Below are 24,691 nucleotides of genomic sequence, written 5' to 3' on the forward strand. Positions count from 1 at the left end.
TCTTACTGCACTGGCTTTTTCCATATACTTTCTCACCAAATTCCATGCCCAGCTCCTCAGCAAGACAACATTTCCTTGGTCTTCCTTTTGTTGCTGATGTACTTGCAGAAATCCTTGATACCTTTTGTGCCCCTTACCAGATTCGAGTCCAGGTGGGTTTTGGCTTTCCTAAGCTCACATTTGAATAATGTCTTTATAGTCCTTCTGGATCCTTGCTCCAACCTCTTGCAGGCTTCATTTTTATGTCTGAATTTTGTCAGGAGCTTCTTACTCATCAAGCGGGTCTCCTACTATTTTTAGTTGACTTCCTGATGGTCAGGATGGACCACTGTTGAGCTGGACAAGGTGATCCTTGAACCTCAGCCACTGTCCATGACCCTTGTTTTCTCCAGTGCCACCTACGAGGACACTCTTTGGCCCAAAATAGGCCAAAGTAGGTTCTCCTGGAGTCCAGGTTTATGGTCCTGCTTTTTGCCTTGTCCCCTCCTCTCAAGATTCCAAACTCCATCAATTCAGGGTTACTACAGCCTAGGCTGCCTCCAGTCTTCACATATGCGCCTAGTTCTTCCTTGGTGGAAGTACAGCAGACCATGTCCCCTTGTTGGCTCCTCCATCCTTTGTGTCAAGGAATTGTCATCAATGCACTCCAGAAACCTTCTAGATTGCTTGTGGCTTGCTGTGTTGCCTCCCAGGCAACTAGAGGGATGTAGTGCTTCTTGGGTGATTTGTGGATGTCAAAAATCCAAAGAAAAGTAAGAAAATTTCTGAGTGGTAAAATTATATTGATAAACATGAAATATTTATGGAGGATATCTTTTGTAGACAAGGATCTTGTGTATGCTGATATGCTGATACAGTACATGCTGATACAGGACAATATTTGCAGGTTTTATACACATGTATATGTATTCAGAATCTTAATGCAGTTTCTTTTGCAATAAAATGTTTTTGTGGTTCTTCAAAATGGTGCTGAGACAAGTGCCAAACTGTATTTCCTGTAAAACAGGCAATGTTCTGGGCTCATATTTCAGGGATCATTTTTTAGTAGTTTGTATAATTACTTTACAGTAATGTCTAGGATCAACAAACCAGAAAAGAATTCATTTGAAAGGTCAGACAAGAAGTCACATTATTGACTTGGTATATACACTGTGAATACAATTAGCACAGATACTGTAAGTTTGAAAAAATATCCCTGTTTCAAAAGAGAAGTACTTGAAATCACACAGCTAGGCTTTGCACTAAAAAGAAGCTACAGAAATTGAGGTTTCCTTAATGGGAGCTCTGCATTGTGACAGGGGATTCCTGGCATAAACCAGTCTAGCTATCACTGTTTTTTGATTAGGGCTTTTTTTAGGAAGCATCTGCTTTTGTTCCTTGAAAGATGAAGCATGGTATTCTCATCATTATTCCAATGCTTTCTCCAGAAGTGTTTATAGAACATTTCACAAAGATTATCCTCCATTCAGAACAACCAAATACGATGGTTTTAAGAAATTCTTGCACTTTCTTTCTCCCTTCTAAACAATAATTATTTTAGTTTATTCCCCTTTCAGATTAATTTGAATTGTAAATCCTTGGTGTGAAACCATCCTTCAGAGCTTGGAATTGGTGGAGTTCCAAGGTCTGTCTACATCTAATTTTAGACTGAGGCTTAATACCAAGTCTTGATCTGTCTTTGAAATTTGTCCAAAGTCCCTCAGGGTTTTTCAGTGTCAATATTCAGACGTAGAGACACCTCCAATTAGAATCCTCTCATGTTTGTTTGTTTGTTTGTTTTATTTTTTTGGTGGTGGTGGTGGTGGTTTGTGTTTTGGGGTTTCTGTTTGTTTGTGGGTTGGTTGGGGAGGGAGTTGTTGGTTGGTTCATTGGTTTGGTCTGTGGGTATTTTTGGTATTTCCAGTGAAGTACTATTCACACTCAGAATTTGAAAGCAGCAGCTGTTGAACTGAGTAGCACTGGTCTTTGGAGAGCACATGGATTGGATTTGATGATTGTAGATTATGCCCTAATTTTAAAAGATTCACTCCTTCCTAAGACAAACATAAATTAGAAGTAGAATGAAGACTTGAGGTCATTTTTTACCCTCTTCCCTTGGAAAAAAAAAAAAAACCCAAGCAAACAAAATTTCTCTCAGGGAAATCCTAATGCCTTTAATCTGGTCACTAAGAGGGAAGGCACGCTCACTGGACCCTTCTGCAGAAGCTGGGCATTTCCTGAGAACACAGAGACGCACAAATCTGTTCATTATTTTATGCTCTCCCTAGTACATAAACTAGATGTGTGTTTACAGTTCGAATAAGCAAGTGCTACAAATAGGAGATAGCATGAACCCAGTAAAACACTTAAAAGAGCACCACAGTTACCCCAGATACATTATTTATGCTATTTTCTTTGCTCAGTGGTCATATTCTGAAGGGTGTTCTTTTTACAGGGCATCAGCTGTTACCAGGTTCAAGAGAAGATGCAATGCCCTTGAAACAAGGAGCACCCCTTGCTCCTTTTTATGTGTTTCAGTGCATCTGAATACCATTTCTTCTTTATGGGACTGTCTTGTCAGGACTGGTTCTGCATGTATCAGCTGTTAGGAACCCTGCACTGGATCATAGCTGTTGACTAGGATTTTTAAGAATCTTTTTCAACTGCAAAAGCTTAGCCAAGCCAGCTTGTGTCGATTCCTGTGTCACTGCTGCCATCTTCGGGAAGTTTTCAATATTGCTGGGTGGGCTTTTTTAGGGTAGCTCAATTCCGGCAACCAGGAGAGGAGCAAAATACGTACTTCTTGCACATTGTTACAAGAACACAGTCCGAATGGCACAGAGTAAAAGTTCGTATGTGGGGTGCCTTCATTCTGTCAGACATGTTTAAAAAAACGTTCAAGGAGGGGAGTGTCCTGATTTCTGTTGCAATTCTGTGCGAATTAAGCACTGGGTAATTGCTTAGCTCTCATCAGCTTCCCAGCTGCATGTTCAGTAGTTCATTTCAAGAACCACATTAATGAACCCGTCAGATTTCCAGGTCTGTTTGCACATATAAATGTGCAGCTAGATGCTCAAATGCCCAGGGCATGCATGCAGAGCAGCAGTATTATCATATGGAAATAGGTTTGTTGTACTTTTTAAGTGCAAAAAGCCACAGGCAGTAAAATTCATTCCTCATGACATTCCTTATGAACTGATATATGCATTCAGCAACAAAACATCTTTTTCAAACCTGGGAGAAGTGGTATTTTAATGTAGCTTTCAACCACTTCATTTAAAAAAAAAAAAAAAAAGGCAAGTTTTTACATCGCAGTTGTAGTGTTGCATGTTCTGCAGGACAAAATAGCCACTTAGTTATACTTGTTATAAAATGCATTGTCTTACCCTTTCTAAAGGCATCTCAAGAAAACTATCATTTTCCTTCTTTGCATCCTAGTTCCTAAAATTAATGCTTTCTTCCATGTAAAATTTCACTACTTCTTTGTATCCATTTGAGTGATGACAACATACACTCTAGCTTTAATTTCTTTACAATGTGACTCATGCTCTGACCTTATCTGATCTGGGGTAAATACTATATTGTTCCACTGAGTGACAGAGGATTTCTACCATGATAAGTGGGAGAGACACATACTTTCTGTTTTAATATGTTTTAATATGGTTTATGTCTAATTATATGACAGAGTTTTGTTTCTATTTTACTTTTATTTTTTTCTTTTTATCAGTTGTAAGTGGAATGCTGAATTCTTTTATGATATAAAACAGGGAATTACAGGTACTAGATTACAAAAAGTCTTTTTAAAATCCCCATTTAATATATTTTACATCTCCAACTGCTTTAGAATTGTTCCTCTTATTCATAAATTACTAATCTCCTTATCCCTTGCATCTGGTTTCTAAGACATTCCATTAAATTATAAGGTGGCGATGATATTGGGGTTTTTTCAATGTTTCCTCATATAAATACTTTGTAATTTATTATGGAAATCATTTGTAGAAATCTTACATTAACCTGCATCCACTTTGCATTTTATTAGTCATCCAGGCATGAAATTGCTAAACATTATGCACTAGATAGATATGATTAGGCCTCTGTACTAGTTACTAAAGTTACTTAAATGGGAACAGATTTAAGTCAATACACAATTGTTTTTTCTCTCCAGTGGGGCCAGCAAGAACCTAATATTTAATTAAATTCCTTTGTCATGTCTGTACTGCAGATGGAAGTAAGGGATCTCGCTGTTCTGCATCCCCAAGCAGGCTGAAACCTCTACCCAGCATAATACAGCACCGTGTAGAGAGAGTAACCCAGGTCCCGAATTCGCTGCAGCTGCATTAGCTACAGATTACCCCTATGGCTGTAAGATTTCCAGCAGGGCTACCCCAAAGCTTCTCAGCAGTGCAACCTGCAAGTAAAAATCAGGTTTTCCACCTGAAGAAGGAAAGAGTCTAGGCTACAGCTGCACAGAAATGAGAAGGCAGAGAGGACAAAGGAATTAAGAGCAGAGGAAGATGAGTAGCTGTGACAGCTGGTCCTAAAGGAGGGGTCAGACTCTGTGGCAGCAGCTGTTTCTGGGGCTAGGAAGAGCTCCTCAAAGTAGTAATGTTTAACATCTGAGGTCTTGTCAGAGTCCCTGTCGCATGACAAGCCAGAAGCCTTGCTCTCTGCTTGCTGTCCACAGCTCTGGCACAGGTAAGTAACAGGGACACGCATGCCTTGCAGGGCTTAGCAGCCTGCTGCTCCAGGCAGCTGCTTACTTAGTTTAAGCTTGTCTGGCTTCCTTTTCCAGCAGTAGTTTGCTTGGCATCTACCTGGGCATCCCTTCCTAGTGCTTCAGGGCACAATACTGTTGTGCTTCCAGTTAGAGCTGTGCAACTCTGCCAGGGCCATACATGCATTTTTTGACAACCAAAGCCATGGTTTGCTTTGAAAATTGTGTGGTGCTTGAACTCATGTTTGCCTGGGTAGTCAGCTATCAGGTAGATTGTTCAGTGATAGCAAGACATGACTCTCTAATGTGCACATAATAGCACAACCAACAACAATTTTTCACGCTTTCAGTATACCACGTAATCTTGTTACTACCTCTGCTTTGTAGGCTTTTTCTTCTTACTTTCTGGGATGGGCTAGTAAGTCTCACGTGCTAGCCTACATGCTAAGAACAAGATTGTGTAATACCTTGTGCGTAGGTATGGGTACAGAAATCTGGAAAGAGAATTCTCTCTTCTCTCACAGAGGCCCGAAGTCACTTCGGAGAGAAGTACCTGGGTCTGACCCTCTTTTTTCCTTCTTTTCTATCCCTTGCAGCACTTAGACTACAAGGCAACAAAGAAGGGGGCTGGGAAGCAGAAGTAAGATTGCCAATCCACATAAATCAACAAATGAGGTTTGGGCAGGTCTGGGACAGGTTTTTTGAGCTTATGCTGTCAGTTTAACCAGCCCACCTTTTAGGTTAATGCTGCCTGATGTAAGGCAAGCTCCAAGACAGTATGTTTGGCTGTAGGCACAAGCTCGCCAGCACTCACTGAAGAGACTTCAGATGTAAATGCCATCATCTAGATCTTAGGAAATGAGCCCATGGGTTGTTTTGCAGAAGTCAGGAAGGAGACTTTTACTCTCAGATTCAAAAGGAAAACATTGAAATCTTAATGCAGTCCCATGCTTAAGGCTTTTGATGTTTATAGAAAATTGCCTCTTACGGTATTGATGGCAAATTGCCCTTAGATTGCAAGAGCTGAACAGAGAATGCAGCTGTATTTTTGAACCCATGTTTTGACAGATTGTCATGCTTCTCACAAAAGTTTGATTTTAGCTGAAATATGCATAGTAAATGTGTGTACTTTATTATAAGGGAAAAGACCAAAATTGCTCTGCAAGTACTACTATGCTTTGCAAATTGCCTTATATCTGATAAAACTGGTGTCATTAGAAATGAATGCTTTTTCTACTGTGGCATTTATCTTCATTGTAGTATTTGCAGGTTTTTCTGTAGCTGGCAATTGGCAAAGCCACAAATTCTGAGTAAACATAGCTACTCCAGATGGTAAATATTCTGCTTTTCAAGTTTCCTGCTGTTAGGACAAGAAATACCAAAAACAGGGTGTGTGGATGATGGTCTCGCACTTGGTTCTTGATATAGCAAAGTGCCAGAGGCAAAGTCAATCCAATACCTGAGATGTCTGGTTCACAGCAGCAGCATGACAAGGACTATGACCTTCACAGAGGGTGGGGGATGGTTTTAATTGACTTTGGGTGGAAATAAATAGCAAAGTTCATAGTTTCAGAGTAAAAAATACTTAGTCTGCGTTTATGGAGGTCTGAACTCTCACCAAGATCCAAGTCCTGTCCTAATTGAAAGTCACGTGGCCTGATAAAATCTTTGTCTGTGAAATCTGGGGTACTTTCTCGAAGAAAAAATTTTTAAAAAATTGTACGTACTTCTCAGTCACTATAACATAATTTGTACTTTGGAAAGTACATTTGGAAACCATATTTTTCTAAATGGAAACACTATAGAGAGATGGTTTGGGTCATTCTATTTGTCACTTACTGATTGCTTTGATTTCCCATAAGGCATGCTTATATTTTCAATATAAATGTTTGCTCCAGTCAGCAAGCCTATAGTTCGACTAAAAAAGCTCATTTAGGATTTAAACTTGGTGCCTTATAATATTTTACATTTTCAAGGAAGTTTTTTGACCAGATGTTGATGTTGACTGGTGAAGATAATTAATTTTTTTACCTATCCAGTGTTTTGTCTGTACTACTACTTAATAAAACACTATTCAGGTTAAAAAAGTCTGGTAAAAAAAATCCTGTTGTTCTGATAAAGAGCAAACAACTATACATGTTCTCTATACCATATAATTATTTGATGATTGGAACTCAGGATACTCTGTGTGGTTGGTGACTACTTAGTTACACTCCTCCATTATATTTTCATTCACAAAAGAAAGGGGGGGAAAGCATAGAAGTACTTCACTGATTACACCTCTATTAGGTAAAATTTTGACTGTATGAAACCAGAATGTGGCTCTTTAGGGGAATGATCTGAGATGGCTATTGGTGGAGTCCCATGTCTAAAAACTTCTAGAAAATATCTTCTTCTCCTTTTTGTGCTGCTATGTGATCTTGGACCTTTGGTGTGGATCCTCAGTGGCATTTAGGTGCGCATATCAGCTGAATTAAGATCCTCAAATTTTAGAGATCTTAATGTGGCACAGGTTTTCTACAAATTAGGCTTCAGTCACTGAAACAGTAATAGCAACCTTCTGTTGCTTCACTGGCATGCAATGAAAGAGGTTTTCTTACAGTTCCAAAATGTTCTGATGCTGTGGTGATCAAAGCTGTGCAAGTATCTTAGAATGCTTGTTTTGCTTTGATTTCTAATATATAACCAAACTGGTTTTGAAGACATAAAAATGCCCATTTAGTTCCAAATGGCTTCTCTGAGATTCTCTTTAGACTATTCTATAGCTTTCTCACAGTACAAGAGCACACTTAAAGTGCATTTTCTGGCAGCTCAATAAATAATAGAATTAACACTTGTCAGCTGTGCTTTATTTCAGCGTTAGCATGAATTACAATGTAGTGCTCTTTTGGTTTGGTGTTGAGCTTGATTTTAGAAGGAAGTGTGAGTAGATGCATTGAAGGCTGATTTCTTGAAGTACTTATTTTTTTCCTAAGAAAGAAGGCAAAAGTTATAAGCACTGCATTTTAAATGAAAGGTGGGGAGATCCATGTTGATTTTCTTTGTTCATATAGTTAAAGTTTTTAAGAACATTTGCATTGCTTGCATAATAGTTTTGCTCCAGTACTGATGAAGATGTTGGTCCTGCCTGCATTCAGTAGCTTTTAACTTTCACAATTCTCATCAGTAGTGGGAGTCCAGACAGCCTCCACTGAATGAGGGGTGATCAAAGGAGGAAAGGTAGATTTTTATAAGATGTTATAAGTCAATATATTCTCAGTGACAACAGGTCATAACAGAAGAAACCAATTTCATTCTATGATGAAATTGCAGGTTTGATAAGAAAAAGTAATTGCACAAAATCAATTTCTGCAAGTCTTTTTGTAAGGCTTCAAACTAGAGAATATTCTGATAAGGAATTCATCACCATATTATATCAATAAAAGGTTTTAGTGAACTGGGTTCCAACTGATGTGGTAGGGGTCTGAGCAGCAGCATTGTCTCATCACTGTCGGGAGATGCAGTATGGATGCCTCATCGTGCTTTGGTCACGAGGGTTTAAGAACTGACAGATCACAGAAGGCAGTGTTTTCTGTGAAGAATCTATGCAAACCAGGGTATTGGTAGCAGCATTTGACAGGAACTGTCAGCAAACTTGTCATGATTCAATATTCAACAGTGATTCAGAAGTATGTAAAAAAACTTTGCTGATGCAGCACAGCAATGATGCAGATTATTGAAATTTAACTAGTGACAAAAACAAAAAATTCTCAGAAAAGTGCAATGAATATGATTTGGGGCTGGAGGAGAGAGGGAGGATGAATGGTTTAACCAGTTAGAAGCTTAGGAGTTTCTCTCTTTAGGTAAAACAAGCTTCAGAGGTATCTTAATTACAGTACATAAACACCTTCACAGGAAGAAAGTATGGGATACTGAAAGACTGTTTTAGCAGAGACATGCAGCTGGAAGCTGAAAGCTGGAAGCTGAAACTAGGAAGAGTCAAAGTAGATTTTAGAAACAAATTTTAAAAGTGATTTTGAAGACCCAGTGAAACACTGTACTAGAGGTATGAGTGCATCTTTCCTCACTTGATGCCTTTAATCTGGATGCGAACGTTTGCTTTGGAGCAAACCACACCGAGGCCAAAACATGGTCTGTCTTCAGTACAAAGCCAAGAGTGGTAACTGTAGGAGGGAAGAAATGATAGTTCAGATTTCAGCATGGATTGCAGAAGGCTGGTATGAAATCTGGGTATGTGCTTGAGTTTTTACTTGCAGAGGAGTCCCTAGCAGTGCACCTACAGTTTTGCGGACTAAACTTTCTATGACTGCCTCACTGCAAACTTCCCTGAATTCTGCTGTGTCAACACATGGAAGCAGGTGAGGGTGAAAAAGAAAAGGAATATCTGAGTTGAGGAGCAACTTTAAAATAAAAGAAGGGAGCTCAAACTTGAAGCTTTGTGCAGGGCATACGAGTATTTTATAGAAGTTGGAAAAAAGATAATTTTAACAGTAATATTTATAAGCACAATATAAAAGGGAGATACTGTCAGAGACCAAAGAAAAGGCATTTGCAGTAGGCAAGGGGGAGAATGAGAGCTGTGGTGCTTAATCCAAACAAAAGCAAATCTTTGAAATGTTGTGGAAAAGGAAATGGTAAAATCTTACTTCTAAAAAACCAAGCAGCATAGCGTGCAAGTGACAAACTAATTTTCTTTTCATTAAAAAAAAAAAAAAAAAAAAAAAAAAAAGGGGGCTACATTCTGCTCCCACTTCCAAACTTAAAACACTATAAATGGGTTGTCAGGAATAACTGAGACTGAAGCTTCATTTTCACCACCCTGCATCACTGCAGACATCATCTGTGGGGTTTGAATTCCACAGAAGTTACCGTAGTTTGGTCTGACTTTACCTTTTGTTTGAATAATCATAAGAATAGGAGGATTTTAAAAACAGGATCTGAATCCCTGTTGAGGTTTTTAATACCCCCTATTCTGAGGTCACTGGATTTAGGATTTCTGCTTGGGCCTATCTCATACATTTTTACAGATATTCAAAAGCCTGTAATAGCCCACACACAGGTTATATTAATTTCCAGTGCCTAAATCCCTTAAGTGCTTTGGGGATTTCCCTGCTAATCCTCTTTTTAATGCAGGGGTAGGTTTGAATGTTTGGGATTTATTCTTTGTGTTGGTTGTTTTCCAACCAAAGAATCTTTCAAGGGTAACAACAGCAAGTGCTATATGTGTAAAGACATAGAAAGTTTATCTGCTGTTTATATTATCACAGCAATCTGCCAGTCTTTTTTTGGCACAAGAAGGAAAAGAAAGTGTGACTATTATTAGTAATTACACTACTTACAGTAATTTTAAACACTTACTAACATTAAATTTATGCAGAAGTATTAAATCCTGACTGAACATCAAATCCTTTCCTTTCCAAGGGCAAAGTAACTGTATTAATATTAATGAAGCCATAAAGTACAAGTTAACTGACAGGATTTTTGTGGTTGCTTACTGCAACTGTATTTTGTTACTGAAAATTTATTATATTTCTCATGTCGGAAAGTAAAAAATGAATAAAACTATCACAAACTGCTCTTTGCTGTAAGTGACATGCCTTTTCTTTATGATGCATGCTTTGCCATAAAAAGGGAGTGTTTAATGCATTTCTGCTGGGAGATGCCTATTTATTCTGACAAACCGATCAGCCTCCAGGGTGTTTCTTTGCCACAGAACTGATTCTACATCTCATCCATTATCTAATAAGATGTGAAAAGAGTATCCTGTCTCACAAAAAATATCAGGCTTTGTTTCATTACAAGGATGTGGCAGGCCCACTTACAGACTCACTTGCAGGATATACAATTGTTAGTGAAAGGCCCAGTTATACACTCATGAATGTTTCCAATAAGCCCGTGGGGAAAACATTGGTAACATTGGTACTGAAGATCATTTATTTCAAAGGCAAATATAAAATATGGCCTCTATAATGAGAAAATGCATTTCACATCTTAAATAGTACTGCAGGAGCTTATGAATTTTATTATTGTAATAAACACCAATGCCACATAAACTAGCCAGCCAGAATGTCTCTGCAAAATATACGTCCTGGTTGCTTTTCTTCTCTTTCTTCATTATTTCTCCCTTTACAATGTTTATGAAAGGTTTAAAATTGTGCTTGCATGGAAAAAGAGAGATTGGAGTAAGGAAAGCAAGCTGAGGCATTGTGTGATAAGGCAGTGATAATGCAAGTGTATACAAAACACTATCAGACAAATCTTGTCAGTCAGATGTGCTCGTAAGGAAATAAAGGCACAAAGGAAAAAAGAGAGTAGGATACGCAGTAGGAAATTCAATTAAACCCAGGCATAACCTTATATGTTAAGGGATAACAAGTCTTTAAGACATTAGGTATCCAGATGGAAAGTGACAATACCTCTCTCTATGTGCTTGAGCAGAGCTTAACACACCCAAAACTTTTGACCACTAATGCACTGCAAATCGTTGTTGTATTTAAATTATGCTCTATTACAACAATGCAGCCTCCGATACAATATACCCCACAAAAAAGTGCCTCTATTGTGAAGCTGGTTGCTAACAACCATGAGTGAATTAACAAGTCAGTGTTGGTTGAAGTAAAACAAAGCATTTTAGATCATTGGCAAAATAGAGGGAGAAGTGACACAAAAGCAAACAGTGATTAGGCTTGATATCTCTGGAAGTTAGAACACTCACTCCACTCCACTGCTCCAAATTTCCCTGATTTTCTGAATAACAGGATCTATCCTTTTGGTCTTGCACAATGCTTCTTTTCATAAATGGCAGTTTCTTTAGCATGACAATAAAATATGATTTTCAGTGCCTCTTGGAAAAGTGAAAATACAGCTTGAAAGAGTTCAAAATGAAATTACAAAAGCTGGAATTACTGGCAGACAAACGTTCTAGTGTCGTGTCCTCCTGATATCCTTTATTCATTACATGTGACTGCAGCTCTGTATCTAAAAATCAAGGCTGTTTTATCAGTCTTGCTTATAATGCCAGTCAGAATGGCTTACCGCTGAGAGATCTTTCAGAGTCTGGAGTTGCATCAGGACAGCATAGCTTTAAAACAGCATCAGAGAGACCCATTCTGCATTATTGACTTTTCCCCTTACCTGCAAGGACACAGAATTTAATGCAGCATTGATGGGTCAAAGATTTTGACACATGTCAAGTCAGATATCTTCATTTTAGAGCTTAAAAAAAGGCATCAAACCTGATACATATGAACTGCTTTAGGTTGCAGAGGCAGTCAGACTGAGCCAGGGACAATTGTTTCACTTATCTGCAAAAGACATTACTTTTCAATGAAGCCTTATGTAAAAAACAACGTTATTTAAGGAGGATAATACCAGAACAACTGCTAAAAATGCAATAAAGGTCTAGAGGTAGGTCCCTAAACCCTGTGTTAAGTATCCTATCATTATGTTCTTTCTATGGATTTCTTAAACCATCCTGTAAAGGTCTATGGCAAGGATATAATTTCCTAGAAAATGGTATTTCATATGGCCTTTTATAAAGTGGTCATTCCCTAGCAAAGTCAGCAATAGTTTCCTATAGAAAAGGCATTTGATTCAGAACTATGAATAGACTATTTCCATTAGCAAACACTATACAGCAGAACAGCTTTTTTCAGCCATCACCCTTCTTCTATAAAAAGATTTCACAGCAGGAAAAGTATACCCAGAACTATCTAGTATGACTTTACATCCCTAAATGAACCATGTTGCAAAAATCTCATTTTTAATAATGGCATTTACGTTACTTTCCCGATGAAATGTATAATCATAACAGCAAAATTGTTGTGTTAATGATCAGAGTGTATAATAAGATGCACAATTAGGAGGGTTATGGGAATTTAATGGGAAGAGAAGGGCAAGGGATCATCTGTTGTATGACTCTTCATGATTGTAACCTGCTGTCTGTGTTCCCTAATGTGGTTTTATGTCTGGCATGCTTTGGTTTGTTTTCCAGTCCGTGTTCTGCCGTGAATGTAAAGAAGAATTCCATGAAGGGGAATGCAACTCTCTCCTCAGCCCACAGGGAGCCATGGCCCAGAAGGTACGGATCTCACAACTCCTGATTTCTGTCCCTGGCTCAGCCAGAGTGACATTTGTCAAATGGGTCCTAATTATAATACTAAGTAAAAGCAATTACGTTCATGCTTAATTACTCCAGCCGTCGGAGTTGTCGAAATGGCGTTGCGGTGGATTTCAGTCTCTTTGATTGATAGAGTAGCTGAGTTCTGTCAGGAACACACAAGGCTCTGCCATCAGCTGATAAAGAAAAGGCCTTCCCAGTGGGCTTCTAGGGTTGTCTCTATTCAATGTGAACACTTTTGAAAAGCTTTGTATGGTCTCGCTGCCTTTCAGCTTATTTTCAGTGCACCAGTCAGGAAATCATGTGAGTTTTGGCCAAATAACAGTGCTTTTACACAGCCTATGCAGAAAATACTATTGGTAATTTATGTTTTAGCTTACAGAAATAAAAAATAGATTGTCTAGGCTGCAAGCTGTTAGATGATAATTATTCTAGGCTGTGCTATAATTTTGTAACTATTGTAGCTATAGGCCTGGACCAGAAATAGCTTTTCTCTCCTGGCATTTCTCTTTGTTCGAGATTCAAGTTTTCCTTGAAAGAAATAAATCATGTAAACTTAAAAAAAAAAAAACCATGGAGAGAGAGAAAGAACAGGAAATATGCCTCCTAAATATCTCACAGCTTGATGCTCAGGCTGTACTCCTAGGAAGCAGAAAACTGGCATTGAGATATCTGGCAGGTTTGATGCTAAGAGGGAACTCAGACCCTGAGCTTCCACACATTCTAATGTGGCAGATAAAGGTTTGTGGGCAGGTGCTGATGAGGGCTTGCATCCAGCCAGCTCTCAGAGAGGTGTGCCAAGCTCCTGTAACTGCCTGCAGGCAGGCTCTGTCTGAGGCTGTCTTTTGGGGACTCACTGAACACAGAGACTGGCAGGGAACTGAAATTCTACTGGGAATCTTTGCCATGTGCTACCTGGAGGTGGTTCATATGCCATACTTTGCAGACCTTGCACTAGGTCATGACCTGGGTAGAGATTCTTCTCTTTAACCTTTCTTAGTGAAGCTCTTCTAATTTATAATAAGAATTAGTTGAGACAGAATGAAACAGCCTGTATCCTCGTAGTCAGTCAGGGTATCAACCTCTGTTGACCTGGAACATGTGTATTGTATCAGACTCAAAATCCATCTGCTTTCCCAGCCTCTAGTGATTTGTGATGCACATGTGGTATTTTGTGTTTAGTAGCTATCGGCAATTTTTTTTTTCCATGAATTTGTCCAACCCATTTTTGAAGCCATATGTATACATAATAAGGAGATTTGCAGCTTAGCTGCCCTCTCTGAAGAACAGTTTTATTTGCAATAGCCTTACAGCAGTCCTTTGGTTCCCACTCACATTTATATAAAAAACAAAGCCACTCCAACAGGTACAATGAGAGATGCCTACAGCATCCGGCAGCCTAGTAAAGCAGGAGACCAAGGCTCAGTGTCTTACCTGAATTAAACTGAGCCAGAACTTGAGTACATCTCAACATGATCAGAGAGCTCTATATGTATTAAGTTATTTATGCTTAGAGTTTTGCTTAGAGTACTGAAAGTTGTAATGGCACATTAAAAGTTAGTTCAACAATGTTGGCTCAATGAAAGCTAGAGTTCATGTAATTTTTTATCTTCTAAGGCAAAGATAAAGGTATGCCAGGAAGAATCAGAATACCATAGGACGAAGTCCGTTATTTTAAATATTTGAATATTGCCGTAGCTTTTCCTTATAACAGTGGGAGCACTTCGCCCATCTGAGTCAATCTTACAGCTCATGAATTGCACCCAATTAGACCTGTTAACTTAGCAATGTTGACTACTGTTGCAGTTCTAGTGTCACATAAATGTTCTTGCTGTTCCTGAAAAATTTCCTGTACTCTCAAGGAACTGTTCCAGAATAGCTAAACGATAGTACCACAATAACTCTTGCACCTGTACAAATCCCGTCTCCTGCATAGACAAGACCACAGTTCACATATTCATATACACAAGACCACAGACTACGCAGGATTCATTGAGACTCCGGTCTAGGCTGAAGTTGATTGACTTCGGTCCGCCTTCTCTTCCCCGAAGCGAGAGCTGCAGGAATTAAGCGTCTCCACGAGGCGGTGCTGTGCCACCGAAGGAGCTTTCCCGGTTTTTCCTTAGCCGGGCGCGCAGACCGAGCGGCGGGGAGATGCTGGTTCCGCCCGGCAGCATCCCGGCACCGCTGCCCTGCACACAGCGCCCCGCACCGGGCAAAACCACCCGTGTGCACAGCAGGGCCTGTGGCACAGTTCCCTCCTCCCTCCCTGAAATTCCTGTGAACATTTATCCACCTGCGCTTGCAGGCTGTTCCACCTGGCATCACCTGCCCGCTGCAGGTGTCAGACCTGTGTGTGTGTCAGACCTAACTTGCTGGGATTGTAGCGCTTGGTGAGGCAGTGAGAAGGTTTGTTTTATTTTGACCATGGTCTGTTTCAAGGTAGGAATAATACACTTCCAGGGTCGTCTCCAGCTCATGCAATTTGACTCCTGTGTTGTTCCTTTCCGTATCGTTTATTTTATCAAGCCATCTTATTGCCACAACTTTTGCCAGTCAAGTTTAAGGGTCAAACAAACACACTGCCACTGAACTGTTCCTCTCCAGAGCAGGGGCAGGATACACGATCAGTTTCAGGGAAATACTTCCAATAAGAAAAATGCAGGGGATGCTTTAGCCTGTAGTGGCTGTATGAAAGGACCTTCTCTTGCCTTCACATTTCTGCAAATGCCTGCAGGTCTCTGATGTTCAATAGGAAACACTGGGGACAGGCTCAGCCTAAGTCAGCGTGACAGAGGTGAACGTGGTGGAGCATGAGGAGTGTGAAAGAAAAACCAAAAAGGAGAGTTGTTGTCTAGGAAGTGGGTGACCAGTAGTTGATGGCAGCACAGAGAGCAGCAAGAGCCGTGGTGGCACCCCATGCAGCTCTCCCAAGGTGTGTCCGGGCACTGCAAGGGCCGTCTACTTCCTGGGGACTTTCCATATGTCAGGGCAGGCCCTGCGGACAGGGATGAGCCAGAATGGTGGAAGGTGGGTCCGCAGGTGACTGGGCTGGGCAGGGATGTGGGGAGCTGGAGACAGGCCCTGCTGCAGTGTCACCAGGCAGTGACACGAGCTCCTGAGCCACGAACAGGATGTGAGGATCAGCAGGGGACAGGGACAGCAAGGTCTGACAGTACCCTCAGAGCCTGGCACCAATTTGGGAAGACTTGGAGAAAGACATCCCTCAGAAGGAGAAACAGAGCCTGATACAGAGGAATTGGAGTGTCCAAGAGCTGACTGGAGGGACTGTAACCTGCCAGATGGAGCAGGAGCCCAAGAAAGAGGAAAAGAAAGAGAGATGTGAAATGATATGGCACAGCTGTGAGGGTCCAGGAAACACAAATGGTGGTGGTGAAATGGGCCTGTGCTTGGGCAGTTGTCAAAAGGAGGGAGCCTGAGGTAAAGAGAGGGGAGTGTAGCTGGTGGGGATGGGAGGGAGGGTTGGGAAGGATGGAAAGGGGAATGGGGTAAGTTGGTAGGAGGAAGGAAGAGGGCAACCATGACTGCAGGATATAGAAGGATAAAGCAGGTGCCACATGAGGATCTTTGAAAGCCTAGTCCAAATAAAGGAGTTGGAAGCTTTAGGAAGGTAAATGGCATTACTTGCTGCTTGGGGTAGAAAAGGCAAACTCGGCAGCAAGCAAGCAGAGAGCAGGCCAGCTTTAACTACTGGCGTATCATGACCTTTCAGATCTGTGCACAGATATTGCATGGCCCATTGGGAAGGATAAAATGTTCTCTTTCTGCTGAAATGTCTACTTTTAGCCTAGATAGGCCATTGGAAGCTTATCTTAAACATTTACTTACTGCAGGACTGATTATTTCCCATCTTAGTGTGTAAATTACATTATTTGAGGGAAAATAAAATTTATCTGTGGCGATATCAGTTGAGAAGCTTTGTTTTAAAACCATTTCAGCCTCCTGGAGCCATTTGAACTTTGGGATGACAGAAGAAATCATATATGATGAATTAAAAGGCAGAGTGTGCATGATGGAATCAGTGACATAGTGAAGGTGACCCCAGCCAGATTTAGGTTTAGAAATAAACCCTAAAATAAACCACATAGTCCCTGCTATGTACACCACAAAACCAACCTTCCTGGCCACTTTTAACCTCACACATGGACAGTCTGTGCTGGTGGGGAATCTAGCCATAAACCAGCTTCCTCTGTAAGTCCCCACCTTAAAGTTAGCCTACCTTTCCTAGCATAAAGTTTTTCTAGATCGTTTTCCTTTTACAAGGATAAGCAATGCACCTTCTTGCTCACTAGCAACTGGACAATAAAATGTGGCAACATATTAGATTTGAACTTTTTTGGAGTAGCTTCCAGGACGGTTTTGGGTGCTGGGCCTGTTGATGAGACACTGGCAAGGTAAACTGTAATAGCAATGACATTGATGTAGAAGTGGTGCCTATGTAAATAAGTAAGTAGAATATGAGGCACTGAGTTGTAAGGGTTTGGGGGGAAGAAAGGTAACACAACCTGGATGAGATGTGTAGTTTAAAAGTATGTTTTAGAGTTGGACAAAGAAGCTGCTGATTATCTTATCCTACCAAATTCCTTAAAAATCCTGTCAGAACATACCTAGTCTTAATTCCTTAAAGCCTTAATTGCAGGTAGTCAGAGAAGGAGTCTGTTCTAGCAAGTCTGGCCCTGCAATCCATGGAATCCAGTAATTACTTATCTAAACATTCATGATTAGCTGCTGACGCAGCTAAAAATTCTCACCCATTTCTTGCACACAGGTTACAGACAAGGTAGTGTAAATTTGTGCCATTCTCCTACAGTGAAAATCTCATTACCTGCTAAAGGTGTTCATTTCAGACCATGTTCACTGTATATGCAAAGTAAAAACATGTACTGCTACTTTTAGCAAAGTCTTGGTTAATCAATTAAGTATTTTTAGCCCATTTGCAATAACACTAGGATTTACAGTCGAAATTATAGCTAAAACAAAGGATATGCAAACTTTTTGGTAACACCCACTTCCCCACTGTTATTTTTAACCTTCCACTGCTTCTCTGGACTCTGGGCTCAATAGTTGCAGTCTGGAATAGGCTGGTATAGTGAATCTTTTACCAGAAGGAGCATGATGTTGATAGGAAAGAAATTTTTTTTCCCTTCTTATTGTATAGTCTGCTTGGAGTCAGTTTTATGTGTTTGTTAGCAGACTCCTTCTCTGAGGCACAAGCCAATGTTGGTGTGTTTTACCCAAGCCAATCATGCCTTTATTCTCTCTGTTGTCCCCAAGACTGTTTTCACTCATCCTTCAAGGCTGTATTTGGGTAACTGACCACTTGAGTGTGGTTTATAGGAAGCCGGGGCTTCCTATATCACCCTGTGCCTCTGCTTTCAAGGCCTCTTCTATCATCCCATGCTGTTATTTTATTGTAGTCAGGGACAGTTTGTTCCAACCGATAGTACCTACAGTGGTCATTCCTGCCTGTTAGTTTAAAAAATACATGTTAAATCATGCAATAACACAAAAACTGTACAAATGCAAAAGCAGAACAGAGGAATGGTCATCAGGTCATTAAATAATTCCTGTCACAGGCTAAACCAAATCTCTAGGCATGCCAAGACAAGTTCAGATAAAGCCTGATGGGTCCTGAGGCTCATGGTGCTGGCTTGGCACAAAGGCTGTGGTCTCTTGCAAGAAACAGCAACACCATTTTTACTGGGGCATACAGATACATGTTCTAAACCTTCATCTACAGTCTCTTCCAGTGTGAATTTATAGCTAGTGCTGTAAGACTTCAACTCTGCTCTTAACCTGTGGGACACTGCCTGTCCTGTCTGTAGCCCTAAGCCCAAATCCCAAAGCCCTTTCCAGACGCACCACCTTCAAAGCAAACCTCAGCAGTTCTTTGTTTGAAACTCAGCCCTCTCAGTCCTCAGGCAGCTAATGTAGGATCCAGGTAATAGCTTTGCTGTTCTGCAACTGGCAGTACAAAATTTATCCAGGAACCCATCATACCTAGCCAAAAGCAGAGCAGTCAGTGTCTCAGCTGAGTCAGGGCAAACCTGATCCTCTTCATCAGCACACACTTCCAGGGCCCTGGCTGCACTCTAACCAGAGTTTCTGGGCTCAAACCTGACTCAGGCATGATGTCTCAGGCAAACGACTGGCTCAAAGCAGAGCTATTGGATCACTTCCCAGACGTGTCTTTTGCTGCACAGGTGCAGCCCAGAGGCACATCCACATGCTCGCACACACACATCCAGGAAAGGCTGTCACAGCAGCTGGCATCCTGCTGAAGGCTGTTGGAATGTAGCTCCTGGAAAAGCTCCCAGCTCTCTTGGGCCGCAGATTACCCTCCAGCCCATCTTTTCCTCCCATTGCCTCCTGTGTGCAGGTCTCGGAGTTGACAGTAGGGGGTATGAAACGTACAGGCATTGCCTGCCAGGCTTCCTCTCCATCGTGGAACGACAGCTGCCAACCTCCCATGCTGCAGACTTCCAGCAAGCATGTAGGGCTATGAAGCCTGGTCTCTAAGCAGCTAATGATAAACTAAATGATAAATAGTAAATGCTAATCACAAAAAAAAAAAAAAAAAAAAAAAAAAAATCCCTGCATTTTAGTGAAAGGAAAAGCTACTGAAAAGGTTCATCATACATAGTATCTTTCAATGAGTCCTGAGTCACAGTATGAAATGTGGAACATCTATTATTAGGCCATTGATATTTTTTTTCTCCATCAGATAAACTTTAAGAGTTAAATAAAACATGGCTGCACAAGAAATGGCACACTTAGCCTGATTTCTAAAATATCCTAAACAACTGAAAAAGAAACTGAGGCTCAGGGTTTTAGTATTTGGTGTACCCACAATGTCAAGCTCAGGACATTTCAACCCACAGGTGCCTAATTAAAAGAGCAAGAAAAATAACTATAACTGGGAACTGTCCTGCAAAATTAATCTCTGTGTTATAAATAAAGATGCACCAGAGGAAATCTGAGAATAGTTTTTAACTTCCTGTCTAAAGAGAAATAGATAATACCTATATGGAGAGAATTTTAGCTTTTCTATTTTGGGCAGCTGTAAAGTCAAAAAGATGTGACAGACTGCTTTTGTTTATGAGGTTAAGCTGACAGTCATTTTCAGCTGTGTTGCCACTTACAAGAGAAGGCACATTCTTTATTCCACTCATGGAAAACAGTTATGTAAGAATGACCTGTATTAGATTAGATTTTCTGCTTTAGAGCAGTGCAAATTCAATATTCACCATCTACCTGAATCTAATTCATTATATGAAAGGCTGCAACACACAGAGTGAGAACCTTGATGTGCAGTGTCACCAAACCAGAGCGCTCTTTCATCTTGTATCCGACATAATACCCTGTGTATATCAATTTGATTTTAACTAGTTGCTGTCATCACAAAGCAGCTCTTTCATTTTCTGTTAGAATTCCCTAGGCACACTAGACAAATTGGCTCACACAAAGCTGCTTCACGTGGATTTAACTGGCTCGTTGTAGTACTGGCACCTCTATTTTTCCTCTGTGTGAAACATATTCTCATTTAATTAATATCTTTTCTGTTCCTTATCTATAGCCACATTCTAGCATTTTGATTAGCCTAAATCTGTCTCTAAAATACAGAATAGTCCCATAGCTATGCTCATCTCTCTTTGTGAGATTTTGACTCTTAAATGGCACAAATCATCCATTTTCTTCCAAACCCCTGTAGCCTACCTAGCACCCTAGACACCTGCTGTTTTTCACCCCCTACAGTAAAAAGCACCAATAAACTTGGTAGTATGTTAACTCATGTGTTCATAAAACACCCCTGTAGAAGACAAGAAGACAAAATAAATTTAAGTTGGACTGCTGTCACCATCCATTGTAGATCAGGCATCAACAGCTGAGGCTGTTTTTGCTTAAAGCTCTAGCTCTAGTGGGCTGTGTTAACCTAAATATTATGGTGGGATGAACATTGCTCGTGCACAATGAATTATTCTTTGTCTTCCTTTCAAATGCTTTCAATTACACATAGCTTTCCTCACATTCTTGTTAGAAAATGAGTAATACTTCCTGTTTTGAGACATCTAAACCTTTTTAAAATTCTGTATTTCACCTAATGTGATACAATTTTATGTATTTCTATTAACCTAAATAAAAAGCTAATTTTTGCTAGTAAAATTCTCTTTAAACCAAGCATTTCTGATCAAAAGCAAATGTATTTCAGATTTAAAGAAAGCTTCACTAGGATACATTTTTTTAAAGTTATGCATGACCATCTTTTTTGCTTATCAGGGAGAGAGGAAGCACCAAGGGTAAATAAGCAGGAATGCAGAAATTACATCCACTTAAAGGAAAGCACAAAGAAGGTTAACAGTTGCATATTCTATTCTGATTTAAGGGTCTTCAGTTTTCAGGTATTGTCTATACCAGGCAAATAAGCATGATCATAAAAGAGGCATGCTAATATAAGGCAGCATATCATTCAGTGGATGTCAAAATTTAACATTATATATTTAAGACTTCCAGTATTTTGAACAAGAAGCTTTGCCATGAATGTTTTTAATCTAGATGGTACTACTTAATTTCTGTCTGTGAACACATTCTTCATTTGTTTCCATGTAGCTCTAGTGACAAGTCGATGTGTACTCTATCACCTGAATGAGATGCTGCTCTAGGAAGGACACTCTTTTTCTCTTTCAAGATGCTTTCTGCCCCTGTAGATCTCTTTCCAGTACTGCATGATATTGATTAACTGCAAAGAAAGCATTCCATGTACTGTACATTTTTTGTACTGTTGTATGGTCTCGGCAGTCTCTGTGGTCTCTTTATCCCTGTTAGTTTTTCCAAAAGACTCAGCATAGAAACAGAAGTAAATTTATGTCCTTCAGTGTGACCCAGAGATAATAAGACAAACTTTTCCTCCTGTGTCCCTAAGGGAATACTGCAGGGGGGATATCAAATAGTACTTACAACAGCTCTTTCTGTAGCTTGCTGTTACTTATGGGTATTTGTTCCTGGTCATAATATGCAGCACAAGAATAAAATAAACTATTCATAAAGCGGGATGGATGAAGTCTAGTAGCTTTTCCATAATGCTGGGGCAAATGTTCCATGCTAACTGGGGGACTAGAGTATATTGTGTTGAGTGAGCATCAGAAGTGATCAAAGTCTCTTGGCCTCAGCAAACTGATGTGTGATGCACACCTGGAGCATCTTTGAACTTCCTGTCCAAGACCAGGCAGAACAAGCAAAGTTAGAGACCCCTTTGCTTGCCAGACCTAGGCCATCGTCAAGGAGATTATGTTTGCTAGTTTAGGATGTAAGAACATTATTTAAATAGACACCCTGGTAATGAAGAATTGCCATACACCTCTTCGTTATTGCTTAAAGAAAAAATGCAGATAAATCTATGTGCACTTGCCATCACTGGGTGTGGAGCACTAAATAAAGCACATGAACACTGAAGGCTTATAGATCTGGATGGTCTGATTTCTTCACTGAATCAGAGGGGACGCCATCACTGTGCCATTTCTCTGCATTTGGTTCGTGCAGCAGGAAGTTTTTAACTTAGCATTCAGGAAGACCAGGCATAGGAGGTATGTTTCAGCTCTAATGGCTGAAATATCATGCTGCTGCATCTGGTTCATGCTAGAATTGTTGCAATGGAAAATACTAAAATAATAATTCACTGTATTTTTCAGCAATTTGTTCTTGGTGAAATGCATGTGTGTGGCTAGGAGTTGTTTCTTTTAGTTATTTCTAAGGTCTCTCAATTTTGTTTTCAGAACTAAGATAAAAAATGTTTATGCCAATAAAGTTAGCAATTTGGTAGGTGAAATTTTGCCTCAGTATCCTTTGCTGTTAGGTCACACCAAAGACATGAAGATAGAGGAAAAAAAGTACGTTTGCAAGTGGATTTGGACTCTTTGAGAAAACAGAGCCACTGTGAAGCTCTTCTGGACTGATTACAGAAATTTAAAATACTTCTGGTCTTCTCATTTAGTGCTTCTGAAAATAACAGCAGTGTTTTGTCACTGCTGTAGTGATTTTTATCTGTATGCATGTTAAGCAATGAGTTCCCATTAAAATGAGATATCATCTTATTTCTATCACAGGGCAAACTGAGGCCCAGGGCAAGTGTTCCCCACTCTCCCGTTCTGCCTCTCTGAGCTAGCTCAGACTGCCTGTGAAAGTCATCCTTCCTTAAGGATGTAGGTGTTGAAAAATCAATACTAGATTATGTTCTTTGCTATTAGCCTGAGCAGCTTTTTCTATTTCCCAGAAGTTACTAATGTGCTGTTGTAGAGAGGTCATCTTTCTGCCGAATTGCTGAATAATCCAGCAGGGTGCAGGGCAGAGTTCCTTCTCCACAAGCAGAGAGACAAAAGTAAAAGTCATTTCTAGGATACAGATAAAAAGACTTCATTCACTTCTGCCACCTCTACATCAAAAAGATAAGCAAACTGGAGAATATTAAGTGAGGAGCTACAAAAGACATTCACAAACTGAGGAGACTGATGTAGGTTGTAAAATAAGTAATGGCAAAGATATTATTGATCTTTCCTGATTAATAGAAGACAGTGGATTTTTTGTTGTTGTTGTTGTTGCTTTGCCTTTTGTTTTCCTTAAATGCACATTGCAATGGCCACTAGATGAGCTGGAAATAAATTTCTGCAGATGTTGGTCTTTGTTATTCCATTTTAACTCAGGTCATTTCATCTAAAAACTAAAATCTAGGCACTACTCACTGACACAACTTGTATGTTTTATCAATACTACATGACCAGAATTCAAGCAGAGTTATGGCTTCGTTGCATTGTTTAAAGTTTGGCCAATTTCCATTTTCTATCTTATTAGAAATAAATATATTTTAAGATTATCCATATAAATAAATAGGAAAGACTATCCAGATAAAAGCATATAAGTATTTAGAAGGTACACACCAAGAAGTTACAGGAATTGTATAAATTAGTTTTAAGTTCATCATTTTCCCACATGCTTGACTAAAACCATATTATGAATGGAGAGAGCAGAGCTTCAAGATTGGAACCTGCATGCATTGTTTATAGGTACTATTCACATGATTGCCAGCCTTGTGTGATGGAAATGACCCAAGGCACTGTCATCTCTTTTGTCCTTGTACTATCATTTTAGGTATGAACAGCCAAATAGGCCACTTGTGTAGATTATGTAATTTTGTCCCAGTCATAAATAGGACAAACACAGGAGTCCCTTTTATACTCTTCATGATGACTTTTTCCTTCTGTGTCATTCTGTCTGGGGAGCTTTCATTGCTCACGAGTAGTTTTGGTTTTTTTTAACTTTTTTCAAAAAAATTTATGTTTATTCTTTGTGCCTGTTATATTTGTGCAGAGTTACTTTGGAATGAAACTCAGACCTCCAATACAACAGAGTACACTTTACTATGAAAAACAATTTCCTTCCAGGCACCCCACCATCCTGCATTACCAAATGCTGCACTTCCTTGGTGGTTTTGCTTTTCTTGCAAGAAAGGCTTTAGTCCCTGAAGCAGAATCAAACCTTTGGTGTCTAACGTGTAATGTTGTCACCAGATTCACCTGGCTCCTCCTTTGCCTTCCCTTTGGCTGTGGTGCCTTGGTGCCTTTGCAGCACGGCTTGATGCCCCGATGAGTGCTCCTTCTCTCTCTTTGCAGGGGTACGCGGTGGATGAGCACGCAGCCATGCAAGCTCGATGGGAAGAAGCATCTCGAGAAACAATCAAGAAGACAACCAAGCCATGCCCCAACTGCAATATTCCAGTAGAAAAAAACGGTAAGTTTATTAGATATCTTGTACTTATCTGTCTCTTAAAATTCATTTTACAGTATAAACATATGAATGTGCAGGTGTAC

At 39.9% G+C, this 24,691-nt stretch overlaps 1 protein-coding gene across 1 annotated transcript in view; it reads left to right on the plus strand.

The window, feature by feature from the left end:
- Positions 1-24,691, plus strand: part of PRKN (parkin RBR E3 ubiquitin protein ligase) — a 674,505-nt gene that overhangs the window by 645,575 nt on the left and 4,239 nt on the right. Inside the window, exons 10-11 of the mRNA XM_066315857.1 lie at positions 12,687-12,773; positions 24,494-24,611. Of these exons, the coding sequence (XP_066171954.1) occupies positions 12,687-12,773; positions 24,494-24,611 (205 nt within the window). The remainder of the gene's footprint in view (positions 1-12,686; positions 12,774-24,493; positions 24,612-24,691) is intronic.

The sequence above is a fragment of the Sylvia atricapilla genome, chromosome 3 (assembly GCF_009819655.1).
Source record: "Sylvia atricapilla isolate bSylAtr1 chromosome 3, bSylAtr1.pri, whole genome shotgun sequence".
NCBI classification, from domain to species: Eukaryota; Metazoa; Chordata; class Aves; order Passeriformes; family Sylviidae; genus Sylvia; species Sylvia atricapilla.